The sequence below is a fragment of the Terrapene carolina genome, unplaced genomic scaffold (genome assembly GCF_002925995.2).
Source record: "Terrapene carolina triunguis isolate 2854851 unplaced genomic scaffold, T_m_triunguis-2.0 Scaffold66, whole genome shotgun sequence".
NCBI classification, from domain to species: Eukaryota; Metazoa; Chordata; order Testudines; family Emydidae; genus Terrapene; species Terrapene triunguis.
In genome coordinates this window covers 2,845,070-2,868,992 of record NW_020664417.1, presented here as the reverse complement: position 1 = coordinate 2,868,992, position 23,923 = coordinate 2,845,070, and the positions used below count along the sequence as shown (strand labels likewise).

General features: G+C 39.3%; 1 protein-coding gene across 2 annotated transcripts in view; it reads left to right on the top strand.

Moving 5' to 3' along the window:
• The window catches only part of PRSS12 (serine protease 12), a 66,713-nt gene that overhangs the window by 20,131 nt on the left and 22,659 nt on the right, over window positions 1-23,923 (top strand). Inside the window, exons 5-9 of one of the 2 annotated variants that reach the window (XM_024213154.3) lie at window positions 5,853-6,031; window positions 6,939-7,080; window positions 9,263-9,459; window positions 12,838-12,979; window positions 22,359-22,555. In XM_024213154.3, coding sequence (XP_024068922.2) covers window positions 5,853-6,031; window positions 6,939-7,080; window positions 9,263-9,459; window positions 12,838-12,979; window positions 22,359-22,555 — 857 coding nt within the window. Of the gene's footprint in view, window positions 1-5,852; window positions 6,032-6,938; window positions 7,081-9,262; window positions 9,460-12,837; window positions 12,980-22,358; window positions 22,565-23,923 lie in introns of both variants that reach the window. The other variant, XM_024213146.3, reaches the window with a different exon arrangement.

Below are 23,923 nucleotides of genomic sequence, written 5' to 3'. Positions count from 1 at the left end.
CAAATGTCTGAGTTTTCAAGGAGAACCCATGACAGCTTTACTACTAGTAAAGCATTGTATTTGGACTCTGGAAGAAGATGTGCTTATGCTGTAGTGAGCTTTCGGTTGTGTTAAAATAATGCCCTCTAAAAGTCTACCAGTAGACCAGTCTTACCGTTGTACAAAATAGTACTTTTACACCAGCAGTCTGCCAATATGCAGGGAGCACAAGTAATATATTTCATGAAAAAGTAATATATAGAGACCAAGATTTTCAAAAGCGAATGCCCTAAAAGTAGGTTCTTAAGTCCATATTTAGCCATGTATATAAATGTAGCCTGATATCAAGAAGTGCTGAGCATCCACAAAGCCCCTCAAAATCAATGGGAAGTAAAGGCACTCAGCATCTTTGAAGATTGGGCAACTGTTATTTAATGGTTTAAATATGGATTAGCCACCTCACCTTGAAAAATTGGTCTTAGTGTATTTTTGCACTTTACAGCACACAATATAACAGGGGTCGGCAACCTCTGGCATGCGGCTCACCAGGGTAAGCACCCTGGCAGGCCAGGCCAGTTTGTTTACCTGCTGCGTCTGCAGGTTCGGCCAATCGCGGCTCCCACTGGCCGCGGTTCGCCGCTCCAGGCCAATGGGGGTGGCGGGGGGCGGCGGGAAGCGGCAGCCAGCAGATCCCTCGGCCCGCGCCACTTCCCGCCACCCCCATTGGCCTGGGTCGGTGAACCGCGGCCAGTGGGAGCCGCAATCGGCCGAACCTGCGGATGCAGCAGGTAAACAAACCAGCCCGGCCCGCCAGGGTGCTTACCCTGGCGAGCCGTGTGCCAACGGTTGCCGACCCCTGCAATATAACATACTACAGATTCATAATATATAGTATCTAACCCAAATTTGTATCACTTAATAAAACAGCACTTTATGAAGTATAACAAACAGAACAGGTCTGGTTGAACTGGCTACTTCTCTACCTAATACAAGCATTGAAAAGTCATGAGTCAGGTCCTACAATCATGAGATTTTTAAGAATAATAGATGTGGTTGTCTTTATTTGCCTTCCAATTTTGAAGCCTAAAGGCTTAATGTTTTCAAGTTTTCCCAGAACCTAGAGGGCTAGAGAATTCATTAAAAAAAGAAAAGAGCAGAGATTCTCATTATTTACATGATTCTGTGAGCTGGAGCTTTAAGGAAAAACACAAGATACCATTAGACTTGCAGTAAAGTCATGAGAGTTGGCAATTGTGCTATGTAACAGTGGCATCTTCTGTGATAACACACAGCACAGGTTCAAATGAGTGCCTTTCCCAAGAGAGGCATAAAAGAGAGAAGTACTAGCTTAGGGAAGTGTGGTCAAGAGCTCTGAGTTGTTGCTTAGGAGCCAGAAATTCCTGAGTTCTTTAACCTGGACTATGACACTGACTCTTTCTGTGACTTTGGGTAGGCCATTGAGCTCTCTGCCCCTTCTGTGACAAGGGGACTTTACTTTAATCCTCACCTCACCCCTCTGAGATAGGTTATTCATTTTCCCAGACCTTTGCAAATAGTAAACATGTTAGGTACATGTTAAATTAGTATTTTCCAAACTTGGTTTGAGTACCACTTCCCAGGGCAAGATATTAGAGCAAGATATCTGTTGTTAGAACTCAAAGTTCCTAATGCATGTGGTGAAGTGTGCAAGGACAATAATGTCTAACTAAAGCATCTCTCACAAAATGAGACGCACACTTGGTGGGTTATAGTTGCCTCTGAAAGCACCCCCCAGTATCCAAGCATGGTGTTGCTACTATCTTCAGCACCCCTGCAGGCTGTCAGCCTACCTCAGCAGATCTTCTGTGGCTGAGCCCTCTAGCTGGGTCACACATTTCAAACCCCAACCAGGGTACAACAACTCAATCGGAAGAAGATCCTTGCCCTTCCAAGCCAATTATAAATAAAATGGTTTCTTACCCTTCTGGGGCTTAATCCCTTCTCTAGAATTGAATCAGCATTGTTGCTACTGAACTCCTGCCACCAATTGTGGCAACAAAGGGCCTTAGCCCAGCCTGGTTCCTTTGGATATAGACTAAAGAACACTCACTCCACAATTGCCACCAGGAGCTGCTTTGCTTGCAGCAAACAGCTCCTTTTATTATGGCCTGTTGGGCCTTGATTGGCTGTTCCTCATTCCTAGTCCTTCTAGTTGCTGGAGGACCAGATCTCAATGGTTCCTAAAATGGCTGCCCTGGGATGCTTTTCTAGGGAGGTCCAATACTCACTTCTCCATTCAAATTAAGAGAAGTAGTACTTAGAAGAAATTCCATCCAACTTTCAGTCAGAGGGAGGATCATTATGATGCATGGGCTTTAGGATGGGATATTAAAAGGTTATCAACAGAATGGGGAAAGATAAGGGAGATCCCTCAACACCGAGGGTGGGGGAAAAGAAATGAAGGTGGAAAAATGTTGAAACAAGGGATGCTGAAAAAAAGGCACAAATCCAAGATGTTGCAGCACTTGCAAGAAACTAGGTGGGGAAGGCCTAGATTTTAAAGAGTGGGTGCCTAAATAAGTATCCCAACTTTCAAAAGTTCTGAGCACCCCTCAGAGGATGTTGTTGGGAGGAAGAGGCATAAAGCTGTATAATAATTTAGTATGGATAAAAGTTTTGCTGCAGTATGGACTGAAAGATTGGTATACAAATAAATGTAGCTTTTATTTTTATTTTACAAATGATATGCTGTGTCATGTAATACTTGGATACAAGAACATTTTTAGCAAAGTATTTAGTATCAGATTATTAAAATAAAGTGGATTTGTTAGATCCCCCCAATCCATTCTTACTCTAAGCCATCCTTATGCATGCAGGTGAATGGGATTAAATATCCTTACTCTATGTAGAGATCAGGCTATCTGAGTTCTGGGTATTGAAGGCCTGGCCCACATACTGTTTTTGTATCAGCATAACTACTGTATTTCAGTGTGTGATTTTTTTTATCAGATTTTTTTTTTATCCGTACAACCCCAGATGTGGATAGTGATAATTGCATAAGGATGCCTTATCCAGTTTAGTTTATTTCCCTTCCCAGATGGGAATAACTATAATGGTATAAACACTTTTATAACAGTATCCATACTGCTGGGTTGTGTCACTTTAACTCTACCAGTATAGTTAAAGTGGTACAACTTTTGCACATAGACAAGTTCTTAGGGTTGTAAGATGCCAAAAAATGATGTGATTGCAATGTTAAAATAAAACAAACCATAACAATAGCTGTTGAGACTTAGAATGATGCCAAGGTGATGGCAGCATGCTACCTTTTTTTTAAAAAAAACCCACTCTTTATGTATATACTCTTGGAAATACACAAAGTATCATGTAACATTTTGTTGCAGACGTTTTCTTTCTTTCTACTGTAGCTCTGGTACTAAAAAGCTACATTTTAAACACTAGATAACATTAGAGTGCAATAAAATTCTCATTTAAAGCTACTGTGATGGATGTGGGTAACATATGCCAAAATGTCTAAGGGCTGGTCTACACTGGGGGGGGGGGGATCGATCTAAGATACGCAACTTCAGCTACGCTATTCGCGTAGCTGAAGTCGAAGTATCTTAGTTTGACTTACCTGTCCGTCCTCACGGCGGCAAGTTGACCGGCGCGGCTCCCCCGTCGACTCCGCTTACTCCTCCTGCCGAGGTGGAGTACGGGCGTCGATTCGGGGATCGATTTATCGCATCTAGATGAGACGTGATAAATCTATCCCCGATAGATCGATTACTACCCGCCGATCCAATGGGTAGTGTAGACGTGGCCTAAGGGCCAGATTTTTAAAAGTATGTTGGTATTGCTGTGGTCAGTGTTGAAATGCATAACTGATTTAGATTAATTTTCATTTTCGAAAGAGACTTAGGCACTTAGGAGCCAAAATCCCATTGACAGTCAGTGGAATTTAGGTTTATAAGTGCCTAAATCATTTTTGAAAATGAAACGTAAACTCCTAAATCAGTTAGGACCACATACCTTTAAAAATTCTGGGTCTAAGTGACCTAGAAATTTAAGGCCCATTTTTAAAAGTTACTTAGGAGCCTAAATCCCAATGACTTTCACTTTTGAAAATGCAACTTTAAGATCTTAAGTCACCTAGGCACTTGTGAAACTGTTACCCCCTACCTTATCCTACTCAGTCAAATTATTCCTTGGTGCAACTCCATTGAATGTTAAGACCCTGACCCCCCACACCCTGCTGCCCTCTGTGCCCACAGGGGAAGCTGAATCAGTGGAGGTATTCACCCAGGAGAGAGGACAAGAAGAGCAACTCCCAGAAGCCTTGGCCCCTCAGCTAACAAGCTGACCATAAACAAGTGTTTTCATGTTTTGAAACATTATCTGCCCTCTCTATATAAGGTGCAAAGTTATGTTTAAAATGGTGCTAATTAGTTACCAACACATTTTAAAGCATGACCATTTTTCCTAGTCTAGATATGCCCATTGTCTTTGCTTGCAGTGCACTCAGTGATACATACGAGAGGGTGGATGAGCAAAGCATTAAATGGATTTGAACGCATGTGCACGCATACAAACACCCCCACCCACACCCCTGTCTCCCTTACCTCAATGTGCGGGGGGGGGGGGCGAAGGGGAGGGTAACGGACTATGTGACCTCTCAAGGTTATTTCCAGTCCTCTATTTCTGTGATTCCATAATTAATTAAAATTGATAAATCAAGGAAAAGGAAACCTCTTACCTTGTCAGACTGTCTGAATTTTAAGTGCATAAAGACTGAAAAGTCACAGTAAAGCATCTGAATATTTGTTTTAAAGATATTTAGGGGTTGTAATGATTAAATCTAAGATCAAAATCTTCAAGGCCTGCCCAAGTTAAGAACACACACAACCTTCCCTGCTTCCAAAAAGATGGTGGTTGTTAGTTAAGAATATATGACTGACAATGGCTTACTCCCTCAAGGCAAATTAGTTAAGTAGCAGCACACTTCCCCGTACACAAATAAATAAATAATAAAAATTGTTACACAACTATTTATTTTAATTTAAACTAATCCTTTAGGTACTTAAACCCCAAAGCCAGCAGTTTCTCTGAACTATCCACAGATCCACCCACTCCCCTAATAATAGAATATCGGAAAATCACTGCTCATTAAAATGAGAAAGGAAGTGTAGACAGAGGTACCACTGTATAGAGAAAAACCAAACTATTAAGATCATTAATATATGGATGCATAGGATACTGGCAATTAGAGATGGAAAAGTCCTGAGATCACTGAGTGTTAAAGTACAGAATGTCTTTTATGATGCTTAATATAAGAGCACATTTTGAATTCCTGTAGGTTTTTTGTATTGAAGAAGCATTATATAGAAAAAGGAGATAAATTCTGGTAGTGAAAGTAGTACAGGACTAGAGGTAGGAAAACTGCATTCTCAGTTCTGTCACTGATTTGCTGTATAAGCTTGTCAAGACCTTCTGTGCCACAGTTTCCCCATCTGTAATATGTGGATAATTAAGCTTACCTACTTCATGTCAGGTTTGTTTTTATGGAGGGTGAGGAGTTAGGTTTAATTAATGTGCTCCGAGATCAGGTGAAAGTCACTATAGAAGTACATAGCATTATTGTTGTTATTATATGTGTGTAATAGGGCTGTCAAGAGATTAAAAAAATTAATTTCGATTAATTGTGAGATTAAAAAAAGTAATGCCAGGGACCAGCCAGATAACTGTTTTTGTGAATCCTAACTTGCTACTTGAAAATTTGCTGCTGTTAATTACGCTGATCAGAGGGTATCCAACATTTCAGCCACTACCACCAAGTTAAAGACTCTTTCGGATGGCTTGTGATTCTTGAGTCTTTCCTTATTATGTTTGGACAGGGGAGTAGCCAAGGCATGGAGCCAGGCTTACTTTGGAGAAGGCTCAGGCCCAGTGCTGCTGGACGAAGTACGTTGTACAGGGAACGAGCTGTCCATAGAACAGTGTCCAAAGAGCTCCTGGCGAGAACACAACTGTGGCCACAAAGAAGATGCAGGAGTTTCCTGCACACCTCTTACAGGTAGTCTACTGAGCAATTAGCATACTGATGATTAATTACAGACCCAGGATTGAGAGATTTGGAAGAGTGATATGTTTTAGAATTGTTGGTTGCACTGAAGCCAAGCAACAGGCAGTAGTAAAATCTGCCAGCCCTGTCCTGCAGGACCAGCTGTAAGCATGTGTGAACCTTGCAACTACAGACGGTCTTGCTATTCAGCAAGATGCCTTTACATCTCAGAAACCAGTTGAGTAACCAATCTCCCTTCTATGCAGAAGGTGCAAGATCCATGTACTGTGGGTCATCCATACATGCAAATCAGGAGCATAATTTGGCTCATATAAATTTACAGCCATATGCTGCTCTCATTTTGTGCACCAACAATAGATATTTCGATGTGGAGTGAGGGCTGTTGTTTGGTCACCATCAAAAGGTCAGCATTTATCAACAGTCATTCTCCTGTGGTATATGAGATACTGTAGTATTTTTCTGTAAGTGGTATCTCAGCTGTGTAGTGGAAGTAAGTGAATGTTGACTTTTTAATGGCAGCCATGGTATATGGCTCTTAATTTGGAAATAAAGAGAATATACAAAGGAATGTGTAGAGCCACAGATAAACTGTATACGTTGACATTGCACAGTAAAAGCCCAGTCCTGCAAACTAGTCATGTGAGTAAAGGTTGGGAGGATCAATGATTTAAAAATTTTTCCATTGCACTTGAACAATTGCTACATATAAAGCACTGCACAGCTGACAGGTACATGATTTTTTTTTTCACCTTCTGTTCAAACATTATTGCCAGACATGGTACCCCTTTGGTCTGACCCAATACCGTAAATTTTGTTTTTACTTTTCCTGGGGAATGACAAGGTAATTGCATCTTAAGCAGAACTGATTCTTGCTTTTTCTTACTTGCTAATGCCACAGATGGTGCAATAAGACTAGCAGGTGGGAAAGGCAGTCATGAAGGACGTCTGGAGGTACATTACAGCGGGCAGTGGGGCACAGTCTGTGATGACGGGTGGACTGAGCTGAATACACAGGTGGTTTGTCGGCAGCTGGGATTTAAGTAAGATCCTTTTATATGAGACAACTAAACGCTTGGTTTAGCAGTGGTGATAAAACTTTGCAAAATACTGTCTATACTCTGCAAACTATGAAATGTGCTGTGTTGTCTTTTTTACCTAATATTCGCATGAGCATCAGTTTTGTATTGTGAAAAGCTTTGTATACCGCACTGCAATAAGAAACAGAACACTGAACAAAAAAACAAAAAGTAATTTCCTAAATGATTTATGAAGCTGGTTGTTCTCAGATTTCGAAGAACATTAACACAGTGCTGCTCTGAGCCAGTTTGATCTGTTTATGCCAGGGGTCGGCAACCTTTCAGAAGTGGTGTGCTGAGTCTTCATTTATTCACTCTGATTTAAGGTTTTGCGTGCCAATAATACATTTTAACGTTTTTAGAAGGTCTCTTTCTATAAGTCTATAATACATAACTAAACTATTGTTATATGTAAAATAAATAAGGTTTTTAAAATGTTTAAGAAGCTTCATTTACATTAAATTAAAATTCAGAGCCCCCCGGACTGGTGGCCAGGACCCAGGCAGTGTGAGTACCATTGAAAATCAGCTCACGTGCCGCCTTTGGCACGCGTGCCATAGGTTGCCTACCCCTGGTTTATGCTATCAAATGAGTAGAGGAAGAAATCAAGGGGAAGACTCTTATTGCCTTCCCTGGGCTTTGGTCAGGCCTTTTGGGAGAATTCTTAATGGTTATTTTCAGGATGGGCTGTGAGGAAAATTCCTCCTTGAGATTAAAAGAACTTCATAGCTCAGCCTTAACTTCATACTACTGAAGTTATAAACAGCCACCTACAACGGATGTGTTTCATGGAGACACATTGCACTCATAGACCCTGATTCTTCTCTGCAGGATACCAAAAATGCCCATTCTCAATCTCAGTGAGAATCACTTTTACCCTGGAAGAGGAGAATTGGGCCTCTGAATTTTTGAAATACACCTCTACCCTGATATAATGTGACCCGATATAACACGAATTCGGATATAACGCGGTAAAGCAGCACTCCAGGGGGGCGGGGCTGCATGCTCTGGCAGATCAAAGCAAGTTCGATATAACGCAGTTTCACCTATAACGCAGTAAGATTTTTTTGGCTCCCGAGGACAGCGTTATATCGGGGTAGAGATGTAATATGTGCTATGTGCAAAGAACTGAGCTGAAATCCATAAAACTCCATCTCCACTTCCTCCAGTCTCTTTTAGACATTTGTGGCCTCTTAACAGAAAGATCAGAAACTTTGTCTCACTTCAGTCCCTAGACATGCACCAAGTTCCTTTCTATCATCCTACTTGTTGGCTGAGGCCAAACACACACATTCTGGAAAGAGAAGCTTCTTCACCATGCTAAACCAAAAGTCTGATTCTGCCAATCTTTTGCCCATGGAACTCCCATTAAAGGAGGCTTACCTATGGTATAGGTATTTCTGTATCTAGCTCAAAAAAATTAACAGCCATGCTCTGGAAAACTATTTTTTAAAGTGCATCTTTTACAAAACTCCCATTCCAATGTCATATATTTACTCTGCATCACCTTTCCCATTGTGTCTGGTTACAGAGATAACTATGAGCAAATGGAATTTCTTTTACTATGTACATTGCCTTTCTCTTGCTTCATTTATTCACTCTCTGAAGTCATAATCAATTATTCATGATACAATAGAAAGTAATTCTGCTATAGTACTTCCAGGATTGTGGCATCTCCAAATAAATCAGGCAGGAGATAAAGGGAATTAGAAAAGAGAAAGCTTGATAATAAACAATGACAGAAAAGGGAATACAGAATATAATGTCAATGAGCCCTCAATTCAGCAAGGCACTTGAGCACATGCTTAACTGTAAGAACATGCTTAAGTCCCAAAATCAATGTTTAAGTGCTTTGATAAATGAGGGCCATAAGGGTAATGTTTTTCAAGTTTGTTTGAATGTGACAGTCATTCTTTAAGAAGACATTGAGCCCTGATTTACCCTGGAAAAGGCATAAAATAGCTCCCATTGACTTTAACAGAAGCTGAACTTTCTTTTGCCAGAGCTAAATTTGCCTATTCTCTTTGTGCTTGAGAGCAGTTGGTTTTATCCTCTCACAAAGAATCATTTCCTCTTTGGTGCTGAAGTATCATATATCCCCAGTGCAGTATTGCTCATAAATTATGCATACATATTTGTTACACAGGTATGGAAAAAGTGCATCAGAAAGCTTCTCAGAAGAGAGTACTAGGCCTATCTGGTTGGATGATGTCAGCTGCTCAGGAAAAGAATCAACCATCCTTCAGTGCTCAAAGAGAGAGTGGGGAAAGCATGACTGCAGCCATCAGGAGGATGTCAGAATAACCTGTCACCCAGATAATGACAGCCATAGATTCTCACTGGGTAAGGCATTCTTTGTAACTAATGAATGTCAGCATTCCTCTGTGTACAGATTCAAGCAGAATGCAGTCTCTTGAAAGATGCTACAAATTTGAATCTCCACTTATTCTGCTGCCTGTACGTAGTTAGGCTTTCAATCAGTCAGAGGTGGGCATATGTGTATGTGAAGGGAGAGAGAAAGCTCTCCCCTTGAAGACCACATGGAGCTGTTAAGGTTGCATATGGGAACATCAATATACAGGGCATAAGGAAACAATGTTAATCTGTAATGCAGTGAATCCAGAGCCAATGAAACCTAAATCTGTGTCTGGATGGGGTTTTAGTCCCAGTGAGCCCCTCCTGATGGCATATTGACTTTCACTTAGTACTCTGCAAGTTGTAATGAACTGAAAGAATGATAAATCAGTAGTACACCTCCCTATGGACTTAGGTTCTTACACCCCTAAAAAAGAGAGAGTGGAGAAATAGAGGGCATTCAGAGCTAGACAGTGAAAATGATTAGAAACATGGAATTACTTCTGTATTATTATCATTATTAGTCACTTGTATTACTGTAGAGCCTAGGAGCCACAGTCATGGACCAGGACCCCATTATGCAAGGCACTGTACAAACACAGAAGTTGTTTTCTGATGTGAAATATTGTTAAGTTGCATTAAAGAGAAGAAACAAACTATTATGGCCAAGATTTTTAAAAATGTGTGCCTAAAGATAAGTGCCGAAATCCATAAGTAGTCTGGCTATCAAAAATGTCACACATTGACTATCATGGGAGCTACAGGTTGCTCAATACTTTTGAAAACGAGGTTACTTATTTAGTTGGCTACATATGGATGTAGGAGCTTATCTTTAGATACATATTTTGTAAAATCGTTGCCCATATTTTTAAAAGTTTACCCAAGTATATTGTAGTAGTTGTTGAGTCTTGGATTTTCAAAGGAACCTAAGGAAGTTATTCTCCAGCTCCCAGTGAATTTTAAAGGGATTTGGATGCCTAACTCCTTGAGGTTCCTTTGAAAATCCCAGCCTGAAAGTTTGCCTTGTGAAACTAAAACATGGATTTACTGCTTTAAAGTGCTATCCCAGCTTGCAATAATACAGTATTTTACTACATTTTTTCACATCTTCAGTCTTTTTCTTCTCTCTTCCTTCTTCTCTTCCCTTCAAAACCTCCTGCTCCCCAAACTCCACAAATTATTTATTATTAATTATTATTATTATTATTGTGGTATCATACAACCAATGATTACATATGGGTGAGATCGCTACAGTATGTTTGCTAGAAATAAACCCTCTCATCCCCCATATAACAGGCATTCAAATCATGGCGGCTGTCTGCATAGATGCAAACTATTTACGCTGCTGCATTTGAGAGACTATACAACATAATCCTAGCTGAACAAGATTCAGTTCAGTTAAATGTATCCATAGGGTAACATTCTCTTATCCCCCTCAGTTCACCTGAAAGTCATATTAATTCCACACATCTAGACTTATTTGCTAAAATATAACAAGATGAGGTAACAATAAAATACATATATTTTATTGCTAAAATCTTCTTTCCCTATCTGGGTAATATGAGTATAATTTACACTAAAATCATGTTCTTCCAGAATAGCACTTCATTACAACAGAAGAATAAAGATGAGACTGAGATTTGCTGTAATGTTTCTGGTTGGACAGAAGACAAAGGCTATATTGTTACTATTTGTTTCCTAACACTTGAGAAAGTATTAAATATTTCCTCTAAAGAGGAATTCAGTGGAGGAAGAGTATAAGAAAGAGTATTTTTAAATATAAACATGAAAGGGAGACAGACGACTGGTTTAAGACACAAACCACATTTTTGTTAAAAAAAATAATGCTCTGCAGATGTTAATTTGTAATTCATTTTTTATTACACTTAACAAGTTTGCGTTATGAATTCAAATGTTTCCCATAGAGTGGTGAGGAACCAATAACAACAACAAAAAGGTTTGTTAGTATATAACACCCAGAAAAGGTAACTGACTAGAAACTAAGAGAAACTGAACAATAAATGTAATTGCACAGCCTGAGTTAATTGCAAAAAGTAAATATATGGTAAACTGTAAATAATAACAAAAATTGAAGTGAAAAACATTTTAATATTAAAAATAATTCAGTTTTAAAGCTTTTTCGCTTTTAATAAGATAACTCTGGGTGAATTCAGCCCAATGACTAATGCCAAATTAACACTAGTTTTACTAAGAGCAAAATCTGGCCCATTATTTGCTCTTCCTCTTGGGTAGGCAGTAATTGTCACTGGCTTTCTAGCTAAGTTGTCTTCCATTTGTGGGAGAGTGAGAAGGAATAATAGCTTGTCCAATTATTGGAAAGAACTCTAATGTAAAGTATTAGAGATATATCAAGTACTACTTACCAAAAGATTTAGGAGCTGATTCTCATTTACACAAAGTAAAGGGGCCTCAAATTGAATTTATGCCTACTTTAAGGCTCTTGCACTGCCCAAGAGGAGTTGAAAAAGGGCATTAGTGTAAATGAGAATTATACCCTTAGGGCTTTTTATGATACAGTTTTTTGAAACTTGCAGTCCAAGTACTTAGCTAGAATAATAATATATACAATTGGCCTTTGGGTAAGATAACATAATTATAAAAATCTCACTAATTCATATCAATGACTGGGAGACTGATTTTGCATTATCAAATTTTCTGAATGAGAGTAAATGAACAAACATTAAAAAAAAAAAGCCAAGGAAAATCCATAACAGAATATACTTTATTTAGTTGGACAAATGTAGATTAGTTTTAATTATGTTAGTACTCCAGAGTATACTAGTCAAGATGCTGGAGAATACTTTGTATTAGTAATAAATTCGTAGTAACATGGGCTAGTACATTTGTTGCTAGGCTGTAGTGTGAGCATACTGTGTGTGTGTGTGTGGCTTGTGTGAGTGATTGTATTTATCGGTGAGGTTTAGCTAAATCCTCCTGTAAAAGTCTTCTATGAAGAATATGGTCTGCTCAAATGGGTAGCGTGTGGGTGTAGCCTCATAACACAAGAATCAACCAGATTGTTCTCTACTGTTGGGGAAAAAACTGGGCTGTGTAAGTTCCAGTCAAGTTATAAGCTGTGCTACATATTTATATGTAATAGAAGAAACCGATGAACCCTACAGTTTAAAGCATAAGGAGTACAGTGGTGCTTCATGATTTGTTGTAATGTGTATAAAATGCTTCATGCTCCCTGCCATGACAAAATACATGAATACTTTAACAGACGATATCATTAAAGTAGAAATCTTGTTGAACATAAGCGTCAGTTGACCCCTAACCCTGGAATGTGATGAAATGACCTAAAATACTAGTTTTTGTTTCTACTATTGTGTAACTTATTCCTAGGTCCTCCCATCAGGCTGATGGATGGTGAGAATAAGAAAGAAGGACGTGTGGAGATTTTTATCAATGGCCAGTGGGGCACAATTTGTGATGATGGATGGTCTGATAAGGATGCAGCTGTGGTCTGTCGACAGCTTGGCTACAAGTAAGAAAAATCCTTTGACTATTCTTCAAGTTATCTGATTACCATATCTGATTGCACAAAGTGTGTGTAACTGAGTATTACCTGACTAGGTAATACTTGTCTGTGTAGTATACTTTTACTCTGCTATACTTGAAATATACAAAAGTAAAGCATACTACAATTTTACTACTTCTTCATAAGGAAGCTAATATTCCTCAGAAAAGGGGCAGTAATGCCAAAGCATAATTGTCTTTACTAAGCTCAGCTAACAACTGAAGTGTAGGTTAAAAGCAGTTATTGAAAAATATGTTTAATAAAACCAAATATTTCAAGATGACTAAGCTACTGTATAAATACTATATTTTACTTATTTTTGTGGCTATTCATATTATATATGCACAATAGGCCAAATTCTCATTTACACTCAACTTCTGTGAGTTGCACCGATGTAACTGAGAAGAGAATTAGGCTCAACATATCTGCTCAATATTCTTTCCTGCTCTGAACTGTTTTTACCTTACTTCTTTGATTATAACTGAGCTTGGTTTCTAGTCTTCCTAAAGCGCTAACGAAGTTCAAGGAAATGAATTGCCACATCCTTCAGGAATGGAAAGATAATGGAAACAAGAAGAAAATTAACATTAAAAAGAATGTCCTGGGGTGAAGCCTAGAGTTGAATAGTACAGATAATGGCCAATACAGAAATAATTATCTGTATCTAGAGATTCTGTATTTAGAGATTCTTTGGTTTTTTTTATTTTATTTGTATTGTAATTATTGTTTCTGGGTTTTGGTGATAAATGACCATTATCTTAATTTATATAACACCTTTAATCTCGAAAGATTTTAAACTGATGCACATGGACATAATTTATCTATCGCCTGAGATGTAGCCATGTTTGGGGTGAAACAAAGGTAATATTTAACAGTTCAGTGTAACATTACACATTAAAAAAGGAAAGGTAGTACAGAATGTGTATCCCAATGAAACTACAAAGGAGTTACATATGGTCAAGACAGTAAAACCAGCTTTGAATTTGGCCAGACTATTAGGGACAATGATCTTACTCATGCAAAGAGCTCAATGTAATTGTTTATTGATCACAAGTAGTTTTTATAAACTATGATTTTATTAATATCTATGTGCTGTGATCTTGAATGACCTCCAATAGTTGTGAAGTCTTAAGTGGCTTTAATGACTTACTGTTTTCTATCTAGTCCAAAAGATAGCAACTCCAGCAGCACACTGCCCAATGCCACAAGGCATCGGTATTGCTTTAGTACTGACTCAAAGGTAAGAGTGCTAGCCCCTGAATCAACAGCACTGAGAGGTTTTTCGTTCATTTACTGACCTGCCCTGACCCTGCTTAGTTTGTGAGATTTGAAGGGATCATAACACAAAGGAGCCTGGCTGCAGGGTACATGATAATAACTTGAATAAGCCTGCTGAAATAAAATAACAGAGCTAACAGGAAAAATATTTAATTAAAAAAATTGCAACTTTTACATGCCACTGGTGAACAAAGCCACTCAATCAGCCTTGCACTGCTCATTAGAAATTTCTTGTTGGGGCACTAGGAATCAAGGTAGGTGTGATGGCCAAGGACAGACTTATATTATAGTAGTGCTAATAAGATCTGAAAATTGTCTAGAAAAAGCTGCTTTGCTTTGAATGTTTTTTCAAATAACTTCCAAGCTAAAAGAACAGGAGTACTTGTGGCACCTTAGAGACTAACAAATTTATTAGAGCATAAGCTTTCGTGGGCTACAACCCACTTCACAAGAAGCTTATGCTCTAATAAATTTGTTAGTCTCTAAGGTGTCACAAGTACTCCTGTTCTTTTTGCGGATACAGACTAACACGGCTGCTACTCTGAAACCTTCCAGGCTAAAGAACCTTATAGATTTGTATTATTTCCTACTGAGTCATTTAGTCTGCTTCTTCCTCAGCCTACTCAGATGCACAGGCTTTTCATATTTCTGTCACAGACACACCAAACCCACTCACTCATTCTCAATATAGTAGGGTACATATCAGCTGAAGGACTCGGGGCAGAGTACAAATCTTGGATATTTGGGGATTCTGATAATTCAGAGAGTCAGCCAGCACACTTGGAAGTCTGTGCTGAGGACTGGTTTCCCTATTCCTTGCTTGTTCAGTAAATGGTGACAGCTACACTCCAGGAGCTTGACTTTGCTCTTATGTGCAGCCATATATGTGAGAACAATCAGGTCCGAGGATTTCACTGCATATATTTGTTTGCTCTGGTTCAGACTTCAGTCTGAGTGCTGATTTGAGTGTCCCATTACAAGGTTAAGATCTTCTATTTACACACCTAAGTTTGAAATTGGGCTCTGTGAGTGCTGCTTTTTAGAAACAAAACTAGTCTTTTTCTGGAAAATGTTGGCAAAGAGCTAAATACTGAAGCTGACATCAATTTTCATTAAGAATGGCGATGGAACTAAAAGTTCATACTGAGGTATTATTTTCCACTTACATAACTGTGATTTGCACTTACAGCACTGCTACTGGGAAACTTAGGTTGTCTGACTTTACATTTTTTCCCTGGAAAATGTGAAGCCTGTAAATCATACATACATATTTTTGACTCAGGCCAGCAGGGGAGAGGAGATTTCCTTAAAATGCAGACTTGTGCAACAGAGAGTAAAACAAATGAATTAATACTTATACTGTATATATTACTTCCATGGTTAACAAGGAACTATGTTTTTATTTTTACAAAATACTGTTTTGTAACATTAATAACCTTTTTAATTAAGATTTGTTTCTGAAGTTGAATCTGGAAAACCTAAGTTGGCAAGATGTCTAGGCCCCAATTAATAGTACTTTTAAAGATCTGTCATTAAGCCAGTTTGCATACTTGTAGATTAATGTTAGTAGCAAAAAAACAATCTGAAGAACATTAGAAAGCCATCCTCCTAATGGGAAAAGCAGTTGTGAAATAATAAAAAAAATTAACGGTGGCTAATCAAAACACGCTTAAAACTGAAAGAACATGCACCTTTCATGAAGCATTACCTAATGTCTGACAAAGACTAGCAAGTAGAGTAATTTTATAGATGGGGAAAAGGATAGAAGAAAGATGTTTTAGAAGCTCTTATGCTTGTTGAGCAAGTTAATTGGCATGATGTGAAATTCTAAGATATTTGGGGCCCTTTTCTGGAAGAACTGGGTTATGAATATATAAACATATACGAAATGAAGATTAGGATATTTTTTTCAGTACAGTTTTGGTAATGTAGCAGAAACTTCCATTCAACCTTTTCCATGCAGATTTTCTGTATGGGAGGACAGGTTTTTGTCCTTGTAAGGTATTCATTAACTGGAACATCTATATATACCACTGTGTGCTTATGCGCTTGGTGGGTCTAGTCTACCATATTGGAGTACAGATCCCCGCGTTTTATCTGTTTCTTTTACATACCAGCTTAATGCAGAATTCAGAATTCCCTCTTTGTTCTGCAGTAGCAGCTGATGCCATTGGAGGCACAGACAGTGGAATTTTCAGAAGTGCTCTGCAGTAACTGAACTCTGCCCCCATTGATCCCACCTAGACCCCTCAGCTGGGATCATGGCTTGATAATGAATGAGAAACAGTTTAAAATATTTTATTTTAATGTTTATTTCTAATGGTTAAGCCTATCATATATTTGGTTAATGTATTGGGATCTTAATATCAAAATGTATTTTAGCAAAAGCTTTGTAATTCATTTCAATGCGTGGTTATACTCCCAGTCTACACTGTGGAACAAATTTTGGTCTCTGTTTCTCTGGATTTACACTGGTGTAACAGAGATCAGATTTTTTTCCTTTTATATTTCTGTACTGGGCCATTTTAGGTTCCTACTTGGTTGGATGGGCTTGTACTCATGCTGTTAGCCTGAGCCACTGCCTATAAGCGCACTAGTTCAAGCGGAACTAGCGTGTGTCCGTCTACCCATGCTGCAAATCACCTTCCCAGCCGCTGTGTAGACATACCCTAAGTGCAACAGCAATCCGGTGTGGTGTTTTGTTGCTTTTTGCTTTAAATATAAATGAATTAATTTTTTATCATATTTTGTTTTTTCCAGCCTTCAGCCATTGCTCTCTGACTGAAGACAGAGGCTGGAGGTCACTCTACTAATGTCTGGAGCACAGCAGTAAGGACAACTGATAGAAAGGACAGTTTTTTAAACATTATATTCAGGTGCAAAAAATTTGCACAAATATATATATTAGTATTTACATGTGCATTTTCCACAGGGGTGTGTGTGTAAATCAGGAAAATATACATGCAAATGGCAACTTGTAATTCAGTGTAATTTGGGTGCCTAACTCCCTTAGGCTCCTTTGAAAATCCCTGACTCACTGTCTCCAAATTAAACCCTTAAGAGGGAGATTGAGGGGGACAGTGTTTACTAGCTGATTCGGTATCCAAACATGGCTGTTTCTTCCCCTTCTGCTCTGCACCAGACACTATTAACTAGGTTACCTACACACTCTGCTTCAATCAGGAAATGATAGCAGGGTATGAAAACAGAAAATCAAATTAAAATCATACATATGTATTAAAGAAATGTACTAAAATTAGTGTCTTACTCAAAAGAGCAAGGAGTGGGGCCTTTTGAACTAGTTAACAGGATATCCCGATTAACAGATGACTCCATTTTAACAGTAATGGCCCTGCAGAGCTCATCAAGTTACTGTATAAGGCCATGAACCTGGGAGGAACTACTGAGATAGTGATTGAGGCCCAGATCCTCAAAGGTATTTAGATGCCTATCTACCACTGATTTCAGTGGGAGTTAAGCACCTAAATACATCTGAGGCTCTGAGGCCAACCCTGCTGCCTGTCCTGGGGCAACTGTGAAATACCTGCTCTGGTGACCCAGCATGTGTGGCTGCAGCTGGAGTGGAAGGTGGTAATTAATATATACACTTTCTGATAAAGATGGACTGAAAGCTGTTTTTACAGCATGTTCTAGCACAAAACTGAAATGCCTAAGACCTAAATAACATTAAATATCCAGATCTCCCAATGTGTGGAATTACTTTCCCCATTAAGCAGTACTATTTGTTGTTGAGCATCATTAGACTTAAGTCTGTTCCCTGGGAGATGTCCCTCTTAAACTGATTTTTTGATTAAGCAAGTGTCGATTAAGTGGAGTGCACTGAATAAACTCCCATGCATAGCAATTATCAGCAATGTGGCAGCCTGCACCAGTGCATGGCAACAGAAAAGTTTCCTAAAACGGTGTGGAAGAGCTCCCTTGAAACAGGCTACTCATACTGATACTTCTGATGCTTTGGCAGCTATAACCTTTGCGCCAATGAATAATCTCACTCTCTCCTTCTCCTTTCTCCTTAAAAACTACTACTTTTTCCTCCATATCTTTTTGTGTACAAACTATTGACTTGTATGTTGTATTGTTTTGTGTGAGATTTAGATTTAAGCTCTTTGGGGTATGGACTTTAAGTATTTAATAAAACACTATGAGCACAATGACACACCATAAATAATAAATATTCCTAGAAGGGTTTAGAAATGAAAGGTGGTAATTCACAATCAGGTAAATTAATTTACCCTGAGGAACTGTAGGAAAATACCTCACTAAACATTACTAGATGCTCTTGACAAAGTTTTCTTAAAGGGAGATCGCCAAAGTAGATATGATTTTGCAATAAAAGCCTGGAATTTGTCACTGTTTTGTGATACTATATATGGACACATCAGCTCCCCACAGAAATCAGGGAGTTTGTATGTTCCTTGTGTCTGTGTGTATGTGTCTGCAATCAATATAATTGTTCAGAGAGGTGTGGGGGGAGGATTTGGAACAAGAAGAGACACATTGTTTGTGGCTAACAAGTTAAACAAATCATTCTAAACCCATTATGTAAAGATTGTCCTATAATGCTTCCAAAGTCAGCGAGGCTTTGGATTATCTGGCATGTACGTGCAGGTCACACAAATTAAAATGTCTAGGGACAGCTTGACTTTGTGCTACCAACTCTGTCAGCTGTTTTCTAAATTTTTCTTTTGCAGATTTTTGCAATTCACTTATTTTATTCTGCATTCCCTTTCTATTCCTCCTCTTTAGAGTGTGGTCAAAAATCCACATAGGGAATATAGATGTGCATATTCAAGTCTGAAAAGAGAGGAACATTTCACCCACCACTCTCCAGTCTAAATTATATGAACATTAGAGATCCTTGGCCCCTGATCCAGCCATGTTGTGCTGCTCTCCAGTGGAAGGGGATTCTTCCATTACTATGGAATCCCCAGCTGGTGCAGAGCCTGTGCAGCTGCGTCTGTGCTACTCCCTCCCAACACTGGGGGTGTTACTTATTTTTCTGCCTAATTTGGTATTATTAAACATCCCTGTTTGAAATGTTAGTCTGCACAAATGCACTCATGCTTCTCACTGGACATACAGTTATCCCTTTGGACACATAATAATGTCCTCCTTTTCAAAATGTAGCCTTAGGGTATGCCTACACTGCTATAAAAGACCTGCAGCACTGCCATGGCTGGCCCGGGTCAGCTGACTCGGGCTCACAGGGCTCAGGCTGTGGGGTTAAAAATTGCAGTGTAGATGTTTGGGCTCCAGCTGGAGCCCAGGCTCTGAAATCCTGTGAAGGGGGGTAGGCCTCAGGGAAGGGTATGTCTACACTGCAATTAAAAACCTGCAGCTGGCCCATGCCAGCTGACGTGGGCTCCTGGGCTCAGGCTGCAGGGCTGTTTAATTCTGGCGTAGATGTTCTGGCTCAGGCTGTAGCCTGAGCTCTGGGACATTCCCACCTTGCAAGGTCCTAGAGCCAGGGCACCAGCCCAAGTGTCTACAAACTGCAGTTAAACAGCCTATTAGCCCAAGCCTGAGTCAGCTGACCCAGGCTCTGAGACTCAGTGCCAAGGGTTTTTTATTGCCGTGTAGATGTAGCATACCTTAGTTGAAAATATATGCACATGGTATAATATAGTAACACCCTACAGCTCTATAGCACTCAGTACATTGTATTTCAACAAAATGACACTAACTTGCATTTTACTAATCTGCAAACTTGTAATTCTCTCACTCATACAGAGTGTTCTTGTGTGCTCACCCACTTCTCAGCAAAGCCAGCAGGAATGTCTTAGATCACTAATACTTTGTACTCTTATACACAATACACTACAGAACATTTACTAATACACTATGAAGCATTATCATAAGTAATTAAAAATCAACACATAAATGAACAAAGTGGATGCTGAGATGAATTATTCTTGCTTTTTTATTGTTTGTTCACTCGCTGGCTAATTTGCAAAATTCAGTCATTCACAATGGGCCTTCCAGTCATTAGTGAAATGCTACTGTATTGCCCATAATCTGTAAGGATCAGACTTTCAAACCTTAATAAAATGCCTTATATCCCACAAATGGATACTCAGCCTGACACCTATCCAGATAAATGTCTGTCTCATGCACCCAAATGTTGTTTTCATCATCCAAGTTCAGGATTTAGACATCCTATGAAAGAGCTCATATTTCAAAATGGGCTTCACACAAGTTTTTTTAGTGGTGATTACAGATTTAGGGCCCAATACTTCAAGATTTTGCATGCCCTCAACTGCTACTGAAGCACTTTGCAGAAATGGGCCCTTATGAAGCTAAATTAATCTCTAGTGATTTCAATGGAGTTACACCCAGGATAAATTTGATGAACTCCATCTAATCTAAGGGCTGGTCTACACTGGGGAGGGGGGGATCAATCTAAAATACGCAACTTCAGCTACGCGAATAGCGTAGCTGAAGTCGAAGTATCTAAGATCGAATTACCTGGGGTCCACACGGCGCGGGATCGACGGCCGCGACTCCCCCATTGACTGCGCTACCCGCCGCTCGCTCTGGTGGAGTTCCGGAGTCGACGGTGAGAGCATTTGGGGATCGATATATCGTGTCTTAACGAGACGCGATATATCGATCCGGGATAAATCGATTGCCACCCACCAATACGGCGGGTAGTGAAGACGTACCCTAAGGATTTCTGTAATGCCCATCACTGTAGTCTCTAATATTTGGATTAAAGCTTGGCTAAATTGATAGATAAGATAGATAAGCTACCTATATGATGATCCTCTGGTGGCACAGAGACAGCATAGCAGCTCCTTACCAATTATTGGTATGGGACATGGCCTGGGCTTTGCTGGCTACTTTATTGACCGTGTGGGGCCATTGGCAGCTGGTGCAATTTACAGCAGTTTGGGGACTGCTCTAACTTACACTGGGGAACTTGACTGGTGCACAGCCAGTCCAGGACTGGCAGAGCATAAAAGTATTTAACCCACCCTCCCCCACGCACATATCCAGTCCTGGCTGCTCCGCAGCTGCAACTGAAGATCAGGGCCATCATACTTATCCTGGTGTGTTCATTAGTACCTGCTTTTGTGGGATGGCTGGGAGAAAAAGGTGTGTAATAATCTTGGCTACCACATAAACACAATATTAATGAGACATGCTAAAGCTTTGCCGAGATGGATGAACGTGCTATGCATCCAATTTAGATGTGCTTGAGGGAAAGCAAAGTCTGACTGGTAAATAAATTAAAATAATTTCTCTATTAGATTATGCCACAGTGATTGATTCTCCATCTGATAGACTCACCACTTAGTTGTAAGACCAATGTTATATGGTAGCAATAAGATCTAATGGTTTGTGTGGCTGGAAAAGATCCAACTCTGAACTTTACTTTTTGCAAAAGTATTATTACAACAATGACATTTATCTCTTTCTCTAATTGTATTATTATTTTACATCTAAAATAAAAGTACAATGGGCTGCAGTTTGAAGGTTATATTCTGTATATACTATTAATGATTTTCTGTGCCATGCTGCCCTGATTTATGTTCATAGTTGCCATTAATGTATGGTATACTTGAAGGCATAGTTCCCAATAAACTGTAGGTCTCCTTCCTTATTTAGCCAGTTTAGTTTTCGGAAAAAATCTTAACACAAATAAATTATTTTTAGCATACACAGATGCTGAGTTTAGGCAAGGATTAAACAGATTATGGAAAAAAAAGTGGCGTGGGTTTTTGTTTCGTGCTATTACAATATAAAAATCCTTTCCCTTTCCATAGAGCTTTTTAGCTAAGGATACAAAAGCATTTTACAAACATTAACTAATGAATCCTCCAAAGTTAGTCAGTTATTATTCTAGTGTATAGATAAGTTAATAGAGGCAATGAGAAGGTAAGTGACTTGTCCAAAGTTCTGCAGTGAACTAGTAACAGAACTTGGAATAAAACCTCAGTCTCCATCCTTAGTACGCTACTCACATCCTCTTCTATATATTTCAGTTTAGGCAAATGTAGGACAATGCTTAAAACATTTTAATTAAACAATGGTGTTCTGCTTGCAGAGGCTCAGCTAGAGCAAGGACTATGGCATATTTTGGGGAAGGAAAAGGACCAATCCACGTGGATAATGTGAAATGTACAGGAAATGAGAGATCCCTGGCAGACTGCATAAAACAGGATATTGGAACACACAACTGCCGTCACAGTGAAGATGCTGGTGTGATCTGCGACTACCTTGGCAAGAAGGCCTCTGGGAACAGTAATAAAAGTGAAATACCTTTGTGAGGTTTATGGCAATAGATTCAAAACTAGGTATATGATGATGATTGCTAGAAAAAGAAAAGGAAGGAAGTGAAAAATCTGATCTCACAGGAGAAAAATGTACATATTTATAAACAAAAATCTATACCTTAAAATCTGTGGGTCAGGTGCTTGCTCTTTATGTCATTCTGGCAGTGCAAAGGAACCACAAAGCCAATTTAAATGGCACAGGGGAATCCTCTAGCTTAACCACATGGGGACCGTTGCAGTTAGGTGCAGCCAGGGCTTTAAATTACGCTGGGTGTTAAACCAGATCCAGGGAGGCATAAAGGTGAGTGAACAACCACCTTTGTCCCCTCCCACCACCTGTGCCAAGCATAGATTGGCTGCAGCTGAGGACTGAGCTCTATATAGAGCCAAATTCTTCTCTCACACCCGTGTAAATTAGGAATTACTTTGTTGTATACAGTGTGACTGTAGCCATGTCAGTCCCAGGATACTAGAGAGACAAGTGGGTGAGGTAATATTGTGTATTGGACCTATTTCTGTTGGTGAGCGAGACAAGCTTTTGAGCTTACAGTTTCTTTAGTCAGTAAGGACAAGATTCTGCAAGGTGCTGAGTGTCATCCCCATCCAGTGAGACCTGGAGAGCTCTGTATAAGCACAAAAACTTCTCTCACCAAGAGAAGTTGGTCTAATAAAAGAGATTACCTCACCCACTGTGTCTCTCAAATTACTTTGTAGAAGTCAACGGAGTGACTCTAGATTTACACTGATGTAACTCAGAGCAGAATATTGGTCTTATAGTTAAATCACTTCCGGTATGAAAAATAAGGAAAGATTTCCAGCTCTTTGTGTGTATTATTCATATTATAACCTTCATATTTATGAAAAGATTCTTTTTTAGTGGATCACATGTAGAAGGGTAACTCGTTCTTACACTGTGAACTGAAAAAGACTGCAGATAATGGTTTGAACACCTGTTTAGCTTTCTATTAGGGCATGGGGGATAGTGCTCATTGCCTAGTGATCACAATTCAGAAAATATTCTCAGACAGAACCTTTAAAAGGTGTGGGTCAAAAATATTTGTGTGGGAGTCCTGTGTATGGAGAGTGAACAGTGTGGGAGTCAAAATCCACCATGAAGATACCAGAATGAAATTTTGATGTAGGAGTGTGTGATTATTGTTTTTTTAATTGGATTTCACTGACAAACTTTGAGAATAATATAAGGTTTGAGCCTACAAGGCAGGTCCTGAGCACACAACTCCCCCTGAGTTCATTGGATGGTGATGGTACTCAACACAGAATCATGTCCTTACTGACTAAAGAAACAAAATAAAATACACTTTTTTTTTTTTATCTA